Source organism: Eutrigla gurnardus (assembly GCF_963514095.1).
Source record: "Eutrigla gurnardus genome assembly, chromosome: 24".
Taxonomy (NCBI): domain Eukaryota; kingdom Metazoa; phylum Chordata; class Actinopteri; order Perciformes; family Triglidae; genus Eutrigla; species Eutrigla gurnardus.
The window spans coordinates 8,221,605-8,234,686 of NC_139935.1; the positions used below are offsets into that span (position 1 = coordinate 8,221,605).

General features: G+C 41.2%; 2 protein-coding genes across 2 annotated transcripts; one reads left to right on the plus strand and one right to left on the minus strand.

Annotated features, from left to right (window-relative positions):
• Positions 1-435: 435 nt before the first annotated feature.
• LOC311009662 (retinol dehydrogenase 7-like) lies at positions 436-2,870 on the plus strand. The gene is made up of 5 exons (XM_084003986.1): positions 436-576; positions 1,388-1,702; positions 1,881-2,139; positions 2,231-2,394; positions 2,481-2,870. Exons 2-5 carry the CDS (start codon positions 1,390-1,392, stop codon positions 2,702-2,704), a joined length of 960 nt encoding a protein of 319 aa, XP_083860112.1. The 5' UTR covers positions 436-576; positions 1,388-1,389; the 3' UTR covers positions 2,705-2,870.
• Positions 2,871-3,763: 893 nt separating this feature from the next.
• Positions 3,764-7,312, minus strand: atp5f1b (ATP synthase F1 subunit beta). The gene is made up of 10 exons (XM_084003983.1): positions 7,120-7,312; positions 6,131-6,304; positions 5,872-6,046; positions 5,629-5,750; positions 5,348-5,532; positions 5,111-5,269; positions 4,899-5,021; positions 4,604-4,816; positions 4,316-4,517; positions 3,764-4,197 (listed from the first exon to the last, which is right to left on the minus strand). Exons 1-10 carry the CDS (start codon positions 7,220-7,222, stop codon positions 4,100-4,102), a joined length of 1,554 nt encoding a protein of 517 aa, XP_083860109.1. The 5' UTR covers positions 7,223-7,312; the 3' UTR covers positions 3,764-4,099.
• Between the last annotated feature and the right edge of the window lie 5,770 nt (positions 7,313-13,082).

The following is a 13,082-nucleotide window of genomic DNA, read 5'->3' on the forward strand; positions in this document are numbered from 1 at the left end:
ACTTTGAGAAGTCCTAGACCAAGTGACATTAATTACCTGTTACTTAATATACATATTTAATATATATTTGTTTTTATAATTTTATAATTGTAGCTGTTTAATAAATCCCACAAATCAATAAAGCAAAATAATGTAATGTTGAGGAAAATAAAATCTAAAATATATATATATATATATATATATATATATATATATATATATATATATATATATATATATATATATATATCATATATATCATACAGGGACAATAAATACATTGTCTATGGAAGCATAGAAATGAATACGTAAAACTATGAAAATGTCACTTTCAGGTCTCTGTTTGTGAAAAAGCTCCCTCGTTTTAAAATGAGAATGTTGATTGGTGATAACAGACCAGACATGGTGGACTTTGCTCCCCGAGTTAAAGTTTAATTACTTTTCCCGCCGCTGGGTGGCGCGTGCGTGTTGCCCTGAGTTGGGTATCGATGCTGCGCCTCTTCCATTGGTGGGCAGGCTGGCGTCTCGTCTGCTAGACTTTAAACCATTAAATACCGTCTGACATCCAGCTGAGACGGACCAGGAAGACTTCAACAGGTAAGAAGACATTTAGTGCTGTTGCTAACGCCACTTTTCCGCCTCGTAAACTCGAGTTTAAAGACGTTTTAGACGAGGAAACCGACGTTACGCGAGTTTTCTTCAGAAACGAGCTGTTTTATGATGAACTAATGCGTGTTTTCTTTGACGTTTGCGTCATCCAGCAGAGCTACGTGACGCGACTTGTACGAAGGAGAAGCTTTTACGTTTTACACCTTTTTGTACAGCATTTTATCAGAAGCGGAATATGTTCATACAGGAAATACCTTCCGTACATACAGATAATATCGTTTATGCTTGTGTATACGAAGTCAAGTCGGATCTGCTAGCTAATGTAATCTGTAACCACGGGCTAATGAACTTTGACGCACCTTAAATGACCACCCCCCACCCCCCCGTTGATCTAACGGTCAAGTTGTGCGGTGTGACGTAACTGACGTTTGTGAATCCAGTGGTTGTCTAAAGTTGCGTCCAGTCTCGTTGCGAATCATTGATCTGAACAGACTAGCAAATGCTTCCTGGCAACGTTAAACGCATTGTTGGAGGAAAAGTACACAAGTATTAACAAAATGTATTTATATATATAACAAATATATAAAGTGTTGTTATAGATTGTTAACAGTGTTGTCATATTTAAGGGGCATTTTACTTGTATTGTTTATCTGTATCATTGCATTGTTTCAAAATGGAAAATATCCTCAGCAGAATAAATCCGGTTCTAAATGAGAAGTACAGTATTCTGTCATAAGCGTAGTGGAGTATTATACAAGTATGTGTTACTGAATGAGTGCCATGTCTTTTTGTTTTCCAGTCATGTACCTGTATCTCCTGGGGCTCGTGGTTTTCTACTACCTGTACCGCTGGGTCAGGGAGTTCCCCCGTGTCCCCGACAAGAGCAGCAAGTATGTGTACATCACAGGCTGCGACAGTGGCTTCGGCAACCTCCTCGCCCGCCACCTGGACAAGATGGGCTTCAGGGTGATCGCCTCGTGTTTCAGCGAGAAGGGAGAGGAGGATCTGAAGAAGTCCTGCTCCGGCAACCTGATCACAACGCACCTGGATGTTCGGTCCAAGGACAGCGTGGCCAAAGTAGCAGCGATGATCAAGGACAAAGTGGGGGAGCGCGGTGAGTATGCAGTTCTCGAACTATCGGCATTAATATTTACTGCAGACATTGTCCCCAGAGGATGAATCCTACTGATTTTGTTGATCCCGTCACTTGCCAGTTTGTGGAAGTGACATTTCTCAACAATCATTGTTCAGAAGTGATTTTATTGACTGAACGTCCTCTGTGATCCCTCTAGGCTTGTGGGCTGTAGTGAACAACGCAGGCGTGTCCGTTCCCTCCGCCCCGTGTGATTGGCTGACCATTGACGACTACAAGTCTATGCTGGACGTCAACCTGAACGGAGTGATCGCAGTGACCCTGAGCGTCCTGCCGCTAATCAAGAAGGCCAGGGGACGGGTGGTGAATGTGGCCAGTGTGTTTGGGAGGATCAGTGCGACGGGAGGCCCGTACACTATCTCCAAGTATGGTGTGGAGGCTTTCAACGACAGCCTCAGGTGAAACATTAACTCGCACAGTCATATTGGCGGTATGACCAAAAAATATTGTTTTGCACACGAGCACTAATTGTGAATATGTTTTACGAAGGTTAAACATGAAGCATTTTGGTGTGAAAGTCCTCTGCATTGAGCCAGGCTTCTTCAAAACAAATGTGACTGACGTCGGTATCCTGACTAAAAATGTGAAGATGCTGTGGGATAGACTGCCCCAGGATGTCAGAGATGACTATGGAGCTGATTATATAGAAAAGGGTACGTTTGGATCACTGCATTCCTTAATTTACGTGTTTTTTTTTAATGTTTACATATGTATTAATTCCACTAATCTTCCCTTCTAGTAACTCTATTAATATCAGACAAAATTGTCAAGATGAGCGATGGAGATCTGATGAAGGTGGTGAGCTGCATGGAGCACGCCGTGTCCGCTGTCCGGCCCCGCACCCGCTACTCCCCAGGCTGGGACGCCAAGCTCTTCTGGCTGCCGCTGTCGTACATGCCAAGCTGTGTCTCTGATTACATCTTGAACAAAGAAAGCATTCCTATCGCCAAGCAGGAGCACTGACTGACCAGTTTTTTGTATCTGTCTGCACATTTTAAGGCAATTCAAATGACACAGGTTTACCAGTGTATTACTGATATTTCTGTAATGCCTGACTAAACCCTGATTCCTCTGCAAGCTTGTGTAGTTCAGACACTGACATAAAGGATACAATTGTAAATGCTTTGTGTGTGTGTGTCTGTTTTCTCCCTAGAAGTGTGTGTACGTATTCAAGGCCACCTTATCTACAGGCAGATAGGGGTTTCTTCAAATGATTGTGGCCTTGATGATCGAGGACGGGCATGTGTGAAAGGTCAGGAAGGAGCAATATTTTATCAGGGAGTCTCAGATACTGCAGCAAAGAACTATTATATGCTCTGTAAAGATTAAGTGGATGAATGTCTACCCGAGCAGAGAATGTGTGAATTAAAGCTTCTCTGCTTTGTTTACATGCCGGACCAGCTGACGTGCAACTTAGTGCATGTGAGTCTCAGCTCATAACGCTGTCCCAGCCTACTGTGTTGGAGAAGTGTAGCCCCCCCCCTCCAGTGCCCCTCTGTTAAACAATGCTGCAAATGTTTACACCGTTAGCCGCCAGCTCAGTTGTTGCTGTGGAGGAAATGGATCCGATTTTTATAGTGAGCACCTTTAAGTCCCACTTAGATCGTCTTTTGCGTCCGTAGTTGTGTATTTGAGGTGGTACTACACCGATTACCAAAGACTCCCTTGCATTTGATTGCACCAGTAAAAAGTGGGCGGGGGTAGAATGTGGTGCAATACAGAGTGACAGGTTTTCGACTCCATACACCTCCCTCGTCACACATAGTTGCAGATATGGATAGATGGATTATTGGCAGCACATTTTCTATTTTGTTTAATTTTGTTGGGAGGGGTGGGATTGGTTTATAGTGTAATAGGACATACAATCAGTAACAGACCTGTAGCAAACAGTCCTAATGTTTAAATGTCAATTTTCTGCTGCGGATCTGTTGTTAATCTCATCAATATTCTGGAAATTACAATCCAGTACAATGAGATCATAGTGGAGCAGCGGTCTCTGAAGAGTTGAAACAAACACATCCACTTGGTTGTCCAGTTTTATTTCAGTACTCGACAGCTGCAACACAGATCATAACTCGAGACTGCCATCTTGTGGTCAGAGCGGATGAACACAGCCATTTCATGAAACGTGTAATAAGTAACAAGATAACCATTAAAGCATTTAGGAAATGCAGATGAAGTCGTTTTGTGTAAAGACAGCGTTTTTATTCCATCTTTCATTGGAAACATTAAATAGAACTTTCAGGATGACGAGACAGGTACATTTGAATTTATGACATGTTTTACAAAGCAAGTGCTCCTAACTGCAGAACCCCTCCTGTTTTTCTCCTCCCCACAACAGTTAAATTGTTTAGATGTTTACGAGTGCTCCTCAGCCAGCTTCTCGGCCTTCTGAACGACTTCCTCGATGGGGCCGACCATGTAGAAGGCCTGCTCGGGCAGACTGTCGTACTCGCCTGCAGGGAAACCGGTAAAGGACATTTAGTACTACTCATACTGCTGGGAAAAATGGGGCACAACCTAGAAAACTGAATTAAGTACCTTAAAAGTTAGAGTGAGCTACAAAACACTTACCGCCAAGGATAGCCTTGAAGCCCTTGATGGTTTCCTTGAGGGGCACCAGCTTTCCCATGTGGCCAGTGAAGACCTCGGCCACCTGGAAGGGCTGGGACAGGAAACGCTGGATCTTGCGGGCGCGTGCCACGGTGAGTCTGTCCTCCTCAGACAACTCATCCATACCCAGAATGGCAATGATATCCTGCAGGGATTTGTAGTCCTAAAAAGAGGAAATCAAAACACATTAGTCTCACCAAAATAAAAATATTTAAAAAGTTTCAAAAGATTACAGAAAAAGTCCCAAACCTGAAGGATTTTCTGCACACCACGGGCGATTTCATAGTGCTCGGTGCCGACGATGTTTGGGTCCATGATACGGGAGGTTGAATCCAGGGGGTCGACAGCGGGGTAGATACCCAGCTCAGCGATGGCGCGGGACAACACGGTGGTGGCATCCAAGTGAGCAAAGGTGGTGGCGGGGGCGGGGTCAGTCAAATCATCAGCGGGCACATAGATGGCCTTGGAGAGAAATTAGACTGTGAATCTCCGATAGTAGCAAATAATCTGTCATGTGCATCTTCATTTTAAAAGGCATGTTTACCTGCACAGATGTGATGGAACCCTTCCTGGTGGTGGTAATCCTCTCCTGCATGGTACCCATGTCAGTGGCCAGAGTGGGCTGGTATCCCACAGCAGAGGGGATACGACCCAGCAGGGCAGACACCTGAGGAGGAGGACAACGACATGGGTCATTAAACAGATACTACAAATGTGACTTTGCTTCCGACGGCCATAATTGTAGTTTTTACAGACCTCGGAGCCAGCCTGTGTGAAGCGGAAGATGTTGTCAATGAAGAGCAGCACATCCTGACCCTCCTGGTCACGGAAGTACTCTGCCACGGACAGTCCAGTCAGAGCCACTCTGGCACGGGCGCCTGGGGGCTCGTTCATCTGGCCGTACACCAGCGCCACCTAGCAGAAACAACAGTTGGTGAGTGATGGTTGAGGGGAAACCTTGTTCTACCCCTCTCAACTTTCCAGCGTCCTCACCTTGGAGGTGGTGTCCTTCAGGTTGATGACTCCAGACTCGATCATTTCATGGTACAAGTCGTTTCCCTCACGGGTACGCTCTCCCACGCCAGCAAACACGGAGTAACCACCATGGGCCTTGGCCACGTTGTTGATCAGCTCCATGATCAACACAGTCTTGCCCACACCAGCACCCCCGAACAGGCCTGCAAGTATAACAAATGGTTAAAGAGACTCCAGTATACCAGCCGTCATCTCTCCTGTCTCTAGAAGCGTAATGGTGGGCATGTTTAAGCACATACCGATCTTTCCTCCCTTGGCGTAGGGGGCCAGCAGATCCACCACCTTAATGCCAGTCACCAGAATCTCCTGCTCCACACTCATGTCAGTGAACTCAGGGGCCTCAGCATGGATGGGTGCAGTCCTGTGGGAGGGAGGGAGGGAAACACCCAGCTAGTCATCAAAGAGCAAAACAACCTTTTTGTCATGCAGTCTTAATAATGTAAATATTGTCATCTATTGTGTTATTTTCAAGGTGAACTCACTGCTTGGTGGAGATGGGACCCCTCTCGTCGATGGGCTCCCCGATGACATTCATGATCCTGCCCAGAGTCTCGGGACCCACTGGGATTCTGATGGGTGCACCAGTGTCCAGAACCTTCTGTCCACGAACCAGACCCTCAGTACCATCCATAGCAATAGTACGCACTGTGTTCTCCCCTAAACGCAAAACATGGGTTTAGTTGATTGTTCACCGTCTACAGTCAATGTACAGGACTTAAGGATCCAATGAAACTTGCTCACCAAGATGCTGTGCTACTTCCAGGACGAGCCTGGACTCACGGTCGGCGACTTCCAGGGCGTTGAGAATGGGAGGAAGGTCCTCGTCGAACTGGACGTCGACGACGGCACCGATGACGGCCACAATGCGCCCGGAGGTGACGCCGGCAGCGGCAGCAGGTGCGACATAATCTCTGCCTGTGAAGTAATGCAAGACCGTATGTGAAGTGAGCATACAGCAGGCATGACCTTGTGGAGCCGGGGGTGCTCAGTCTAACGCCGCCGGGTCGGCTGAAAAGCACCGGATAAAGACAACTGCGTGTCTGGACGCCGTCTCAATGTCAAGGGATTGTTGTCGGCCAGACGACCAATTAGCTTTTAAAACCCCAGCTGAGACTATCACGTGACGTCATTCTGTGGAATATAAGTAGTTAGTGGTCAGTACAAACTAACCCATCTCAGATTAAACCACGCTAATGTAGAAAGTGACAGGCGAAGGGTCCTTCGAGCTAACATTGCTAATGCTGCTAATGACAAACGCAGGACATTCAATGGCAAGTGAGTTTGCGCTTCGTCATATTCTTAACACCGTGTTCTGTCTGTAGATGACTTGAATGAGTCTGTGGCTAACTGTTGCAAAGGGCTGTCATCTACGAGGCAGACTTGCTAAAAAGCAACTTGTAATGCTAGCACAGTCTCCCAACGCCTCATGTCATTACATAAAGGTCATTGCTGCTAGCACAACGAAAATACAGCCTAGTCACGTCCTGACGCATGACATCTGTCAGTTACAACATATATGCACATGTGTGCTCATTTACATGTTTGGAATTAGTCCAGCAGATTTCATAGGAGACATTTTAACGTGAAGGCCTGCTACTCGGCCGGCAGTGCAGCCAGCGTGTTGCTAGCAACAGCTAACGTTAGCGCTGCCCTTCTGACAGGCGCGTAGTTTGAGGTGCATTTGATCGTCGCACGATTTCGCTGAAAAGCACCAAGCATGCCGGACTTACGTGACAGGACGGCTGGGGATCCAACGAGAGCCTTTAGGGGCTGGACCCCAGGCTTCAGAGCCTGCAGTGCCCCGGTGCAGCAGCGTCCCACAGCTCCCAACATTGTCAAAATGGCTGAAGGTGGAAAGAGACGGAGGAACTTGCGGCTTTATAATGAATGGCCGCTGAGGCGAACTGCGCATGCGTGCTACGTAAACCGACTAAACTGAGCATGCGTGGATGTTAAGAGCATCCAGCTGACATTCTGCCCTCCAGAGCGAGTTAGATAAATGTGGCTGCGGAATTATAACCCCCACCACCCAAACTAACAACTTAGTTGTAGTTTAAACCTGTCGTTCAATTAATAAAACTACACAAAATCCATCATAGTGGTGTCATTAGGACACAGTGTTCTTTGTCAAGGGGAGTTTTCTGCTCCCCCTGACATTTGTTGTTCATGTCTGGAGTCCCCTAGGTCACTAGCAGTGCCCTCATTCCACTGAGAAGTTGTTCCATGTTCTTACTGACAACTAGATGACTGTGCCTGTGTTTACAGAACAATCATCTATAGTATTTATCATGTGTCACTTGACCTGCCATTTAACACTGTACCTGCACTTTCTTAACAGAAAGTACCATTTTGAATGAGTAGGACTCAACATGAGTGTTTCAAGATCATGCTTTAAGCTTCCACTCCTCTACAGTTTAGAGGGAAAATATGTAGTTTTTACTCAACTTCTTGGAAGGCTAGGTTAAATAGTTACTTTGCAGATTAAGAGTTTACAAAATATATCCATCCACGATAAATCATCGCTTATCCTGTTAAGGGTCGCAGGGGGGCGGGAGCCGATCCCAGCTGACATGTGGGTGAAGGCAGAGTACACCCTGCACAGGACTCCAAACTATTATAGGGCTGACACAAAGAGACAGGCAACCACTCACACTCACCCTACAGGCAAGTTAGAGGCATTAACTAACCTATGCATACCCTGCATGTCTTTGGACTGTGGGAGGAAGCCAGAGAACACGGGGAAACATGCAAACGGCGTACAGAAGATATATTTGTGTATATAACGTTATATCATTTATAAACTATTATTATTACAATTTAAACTACTCAAGAAAATAAGGTAGTTAAAATGAGTCCCACCTCGACCAGCGACAACATTAATATTAGGCTTTTACTTTAATGCCTTAATAATACTAATCCAACAAAACTTTATATACAATCACATACCAGTCTAAAAGAGGAAATTATACTACTTTTCATGCTCTCAGAATAACATTTGACTGATAACTTACTTCTATGATTTCACTCTTTCTTTGACTTGTAACAGAGTATTTTTACAGTGTAGTTTTACTACTTTTACACAAGTACTAGGTCAGACAGATGTGTGAACATGTGAGTTCAGTTGCATCCATAATCCAAAGTGCGCTGTATTTATTGAAAGCACTGATTAGGATAATTATTCAGTATAAAATACAATTGCTTATTGATAACTGTTAGGATAACTAAAAAAAAACAAGTGAAAATGATGATGATCAATATAATGAATATATATTTCATATTTTTGGCTGTACTTGCATGCTGCAGTGGAAGTATTCATATCCTTTATTTCAGTCAAAGGAGTAATACCACACTATAAAATACACAGGCCTACTATTCAGTTTGGCCTAAGAAGTACAGTATCTTCAGCAAAATGTACTTTCAATTTAAACAAATTTAACTATTTATTTTAAAGATCCAGTTCAATGAATCGCAGTCATATGTTTCTGTTTATAAAGTAACAGGAAATGGAAATAGTCAAGTAAAATACAAGTATCTAAACATGATGAGTAAATGTACCATGGCTGCTGCTTGTTCTTGTTCTGGTTGAGGGGAGGCGTCATGATTTGATGATTTGTGTGGAGCGCAGGACAACATCATATAATTTAGTAGAACATTACAGCACAAGTGTAAATGAATGAATGAATAGTTTATTTCGGTTAAAAAAGAAAGAAAAATAATTATTTCACATAATAAAAATGTACAATCAGCAACCGAAAAAGGAATAGGCTGAAGCCAAGGCTTATTTTTGCCTATCCTATACAATCCATTAAGATAGGATAACTAAGAATATCAGCAATGCAAAAAAGAAATGAAAATAATAATAATAATAATAATAATAGTAATAATAATAATAACAATAAAAAAAACATTTCCTCTAAATTATAATCCTTATTTGTTTTACATATTAATCATTTTACATAGTAATTCTTAATTATTTTCCATTTCAAGGCTTTTTTAAAACTCAACAGAGAGCTACACATTTTCAACTCATCACACAGTCCATTCCATAGTTTAACTCCCAAAACTGAAACACATCTGTATTTAACATTTCTTCTCGCTTTACATGTTTCAAAGATGCACAACCCTCTTAAATTATTTCCTTCTCTTAATTTAAAAAAAATGTTGAATATGAACAGGAAGGCTTTTATTCCTAACTCGAAACAGTGGTTTAAGACATTGTTTTTAAATACACAATATCTAAAAATTTTAAGGTACAGGACTCAATAAACAACTAGATTCACGATAACCAGCTTTATTCATTATTCTAATAGCCCTTTTCTGAAGTTTAATCTAAGGGTCTATATTTGTTTTATATACATTTCCCCAAACTTCAACACAATATGACATATATGGCATTATAAGTGAACAATACAATACATTTCTTATTCAACAAATCCCTTGTTTTGTAAAGAATAGCAATAGATTTAGATCATTTCGGTTTGGTATATTCTATATGTGGCTTCCAACAAAGTTTATAATCTATGATCACTCCCAAAAATTTTATTTCATATACTCTTTCAATTTCAACTCCATTTAAATTCAATAAAATAGAGTAGTGTCTTTAGTTTACTTTATAGACTTCTTGGTGTGAATTTTCCAAATCTTATTATATTCTAATACATCATCATTTATTTAGTGATTATATTTTGTATTGTCAATCTGAATATGCAAAGTAACTAATAACTAGAGTTATTAAATGCATCTTGTGGAATAAATAGTATAGGGTCATTCAGTGTCATTTCATCAAATGCCTCCCACCTGACCATCTCAGAATGTCCTGAAAAAATTCAAGTACAAAGACACACTTGTTAATAGGACAAATCCAAAATATTAAGTCTCTACTGTCAACAGTTGTCTCATGAAACATCATTGAATGAAGGGTAGTTTAGACGGTTTTTGGCATCATGCTCTGAAAAGCCATTTTTAAACAGCAATATCTGGAAAACTATCTCACCTGTGGCCTTCAAAATTTCTACAGTGTATATCTGTTACTAATAGCATCCAGACATGAAATATCGGGGGTGTAGCTCAATGATAACCTAGTATGGTAGGTACTTAAAATGTGGCTTGTTGAAATAAAGTAGTACATTTGAAGAGTGGCTGAGCTCCCATTTTTGCAGATAAAAGACTTCTATCACTTCTGCCTCTATCTCTGGTGTTAGCTTAAACATTCTACAAAATATGGTCTCTCTTAGATTATTAGTTTCACAGATATTAAGGCTCAAAAATGGAAGTAAACACATCTTTGCCCAACTTCAGAGTCATATTCCAAAAAACTGACAACACGTATCAGGTCCAAACTTGTGCAGTGATTTTTTTAAAATCCTGATATTGGTGGGGTTTTTGTGGCCGGTTTTGGTACTGCATGTCCTAACAGCCTACTAGTAAACATCACAGGAGGGCAATTCAATTGTGTTTTTTACCATTTACCAAAGACTTACATGTGACTAAATGCTACTGATAAATGTAGCCTTACGAAAACATTAAAATGGATCACAGTTGTAGTTACAGAGGCAATAAGTCCTTGAATGTGAGTTAAACATGCTGAAAGCAGCTTTTAATGTCTTAAACCATGAACAAACATAGCATAATTTTGAAGACTGTACATTTGGTCATACTTTAAGTATATAAATTACACAACCAAATCAAATAATAATCTTAATTTGAGCATATGATTTTACATTACAATAGAAAAGTCTCCAAAGTTTGATATTGACTAACAGTTTGCTCACTATGAGGGATCACACATTTTTCATCTTTTAGATCCAATTCCTTCGTCACATTCATTAATTTGTCACTTTACAAATTGTCTAATGTACATCTCTGCTCTGTTGTGCTCATTGTCTTTGATGGCATACATGCACCCAGTTTCTGTAGAGGGAACGTCAATCCTTGCAATTCTATGCTGCAGTGGGACATTGCACATGTCTTCTCTTCTTGGCCAGTAGAAACTCTTGGCAGGGCCATGTGGGTGCATGAACTGAACCAATACATCTTCATCTGAAACATCTCTGATACTTCCTATCCACAATTTCTGATCATAACTCACACGTTGTCTCATAGTGAGCATAGAGACAAACTGTTATTCAATATCAAACTTTGGAGACTTTTCTACTGTAATGTAAAATCTTTATGCTCAAATTAAGATTATTATTTGATTTGGTTGTGTAATTTATATACTTAAAGTATGACAAAATGTACAGTCTTCAATATTATGCTATGTTTGTTCATGGTTTAAGACATTAAAAGCTGCTCTCACCATGTTCAACTCACATCCAAGGACTTATTGCCTCTGTAACTACAACTGTGCTACATTTTAATGTTTTCGTAAGGCTAAATTTATCAGTAGCATTTAGTCACATGTAAGTCTTTGGTAAATGGTAAAAAACACATTTGAATTGCCCTGCTGTGATGTTTACTTGTAGGATATTAAGACATGCAGTACCAAAAACGGCCACAAAACCCCACCAATATCAGGATTTTAAAAAATCACTTCGACAAAATGAGGCAAAACACCCTCCTAATTTTTTTTATATGATTTTAACAAGAATATGATCTTTCAAAAAAAGTAAGTTTGGACCTGATACTTGTTGTCAGTTTTTTGGAATATGACTCTGAAGTTGGGCAAAGATGTGTTTACTTCCATTTTTGAGCCTTAATATCTGTGAAACTAATAATCTAAGAGAGACCATATTTTGTAGAATGTTTAAGCTAACACCAGAGATAGAGGCAGAAGTGATAGAAGTCTTTTATCTGCAAAAATGGGAGCTCAGCCACTCTTCAAATGTACTACTTTATTTCAACAAGCCACATTTTAAGTACCTACCATACTAGGTTATCATTGAGCTACACCCCCGATATTTCATGTCTGGATGCTATTAGTAACAGATATACACTGTAGAAATTTTGAAGGCCACAGGTGAGATAGTTTTCCAGATATTGCTGTTTAAAAATGGCTTTTCAGAGCATGATGCCAAAAACCGTCTAAACTACCCTTCATTCAATGATGTTTCATGAGAGAACTATTGACAGTAGAGATCTAATATTTTGGATTTTTTCTATTAACAAGTGTGTCTTTGTACTTTTTTTTTTTTTCAGGACATTCTGAGATGGTCAGGTTGGAAGATTTTCAGAAATTTGATGAAATGACACAGAATGACCCTATAATATTTGCCTCTGAATTGAAGTGGAAGTATGAGGCAGCAGAAAATGGAAAAACTAGTCATGTAAAGTACCTCCAAATTTACTAAAGTAAAGAACTTTCAAAGTAGATTCACTTATTTATTATTTCCGCAGGGTAAGACAGTCAGAGACTCAACCTGAAACTATAAAACTCAAAATCCTATTTTCAATATAGGACAGTCAGTACGATGGGCTGCACGGTGGTGTAGTGGGTAGCACTGCGATTTAAATCCTGTGATAGACTGGCGTCCTGTCCAGGGTGTACCCTGCCGTTCATGTTAGCGTTAGCCCAATGACAGCTGGCATCAGCGGCGGCACCAGAAAATTATTATTGGGGGGTAATGAGGGGGTCTGATTGTTTATAGGAGGTGCTAGTGAATTCTGACACCAACAAATAATACTATAATAGATATAGATGTACTGTTCCCGTGGCCGTGCTGATACACTACATATTGTCGAATGCATGTTACTA

Bases quoted from the DNA above. Each gene is read 5' to 3' on its own strand.
- LOC311009662 (XM_084003986.1), top strand. From the start codon at position 1,390: ATGTACCTGTATCTCCTGGGGCTCGTGGTTTTCTACTACCTGTACCGC. The intron at 1,703-1,880 runs GTGAGTATGCAG...TGATCCCTCTAG, and splicing joins GGACAAAGTGGGGGAGCGCG to GCTTGTGGGCTGTAGTGAAC. The intron at 2,140-2,230 runs GTGAAACATTAA...TGTTTTACGAAG, and splicing joins GCTTTCAACGACAGCCTCAG to GTTAAACATGAAGCATTTTG.
- atp5f1b (XM_084003983.1), bottom strand. From the start codon at position 7,222: ATGTTGGGAGCTGTGGGACGCTGCTGCACCGGGGCACTGCAGGCTCTG. The intron at 6,047-6,130 runs GTGAGCAAGTTT...TTTTGCGTTTAG, and splicing joins GGAAGTAGCACAGCATCTTG to GGGAGAACACAGTGCGTACT. The intron at 5,022-5,110 runs GTCTGTAAAAAC...CCTCCTCCTCAG, and splicing joins TCACACAGGCTGGCTCCGAG to GTGTCTGCCCTGCTGGGTCG.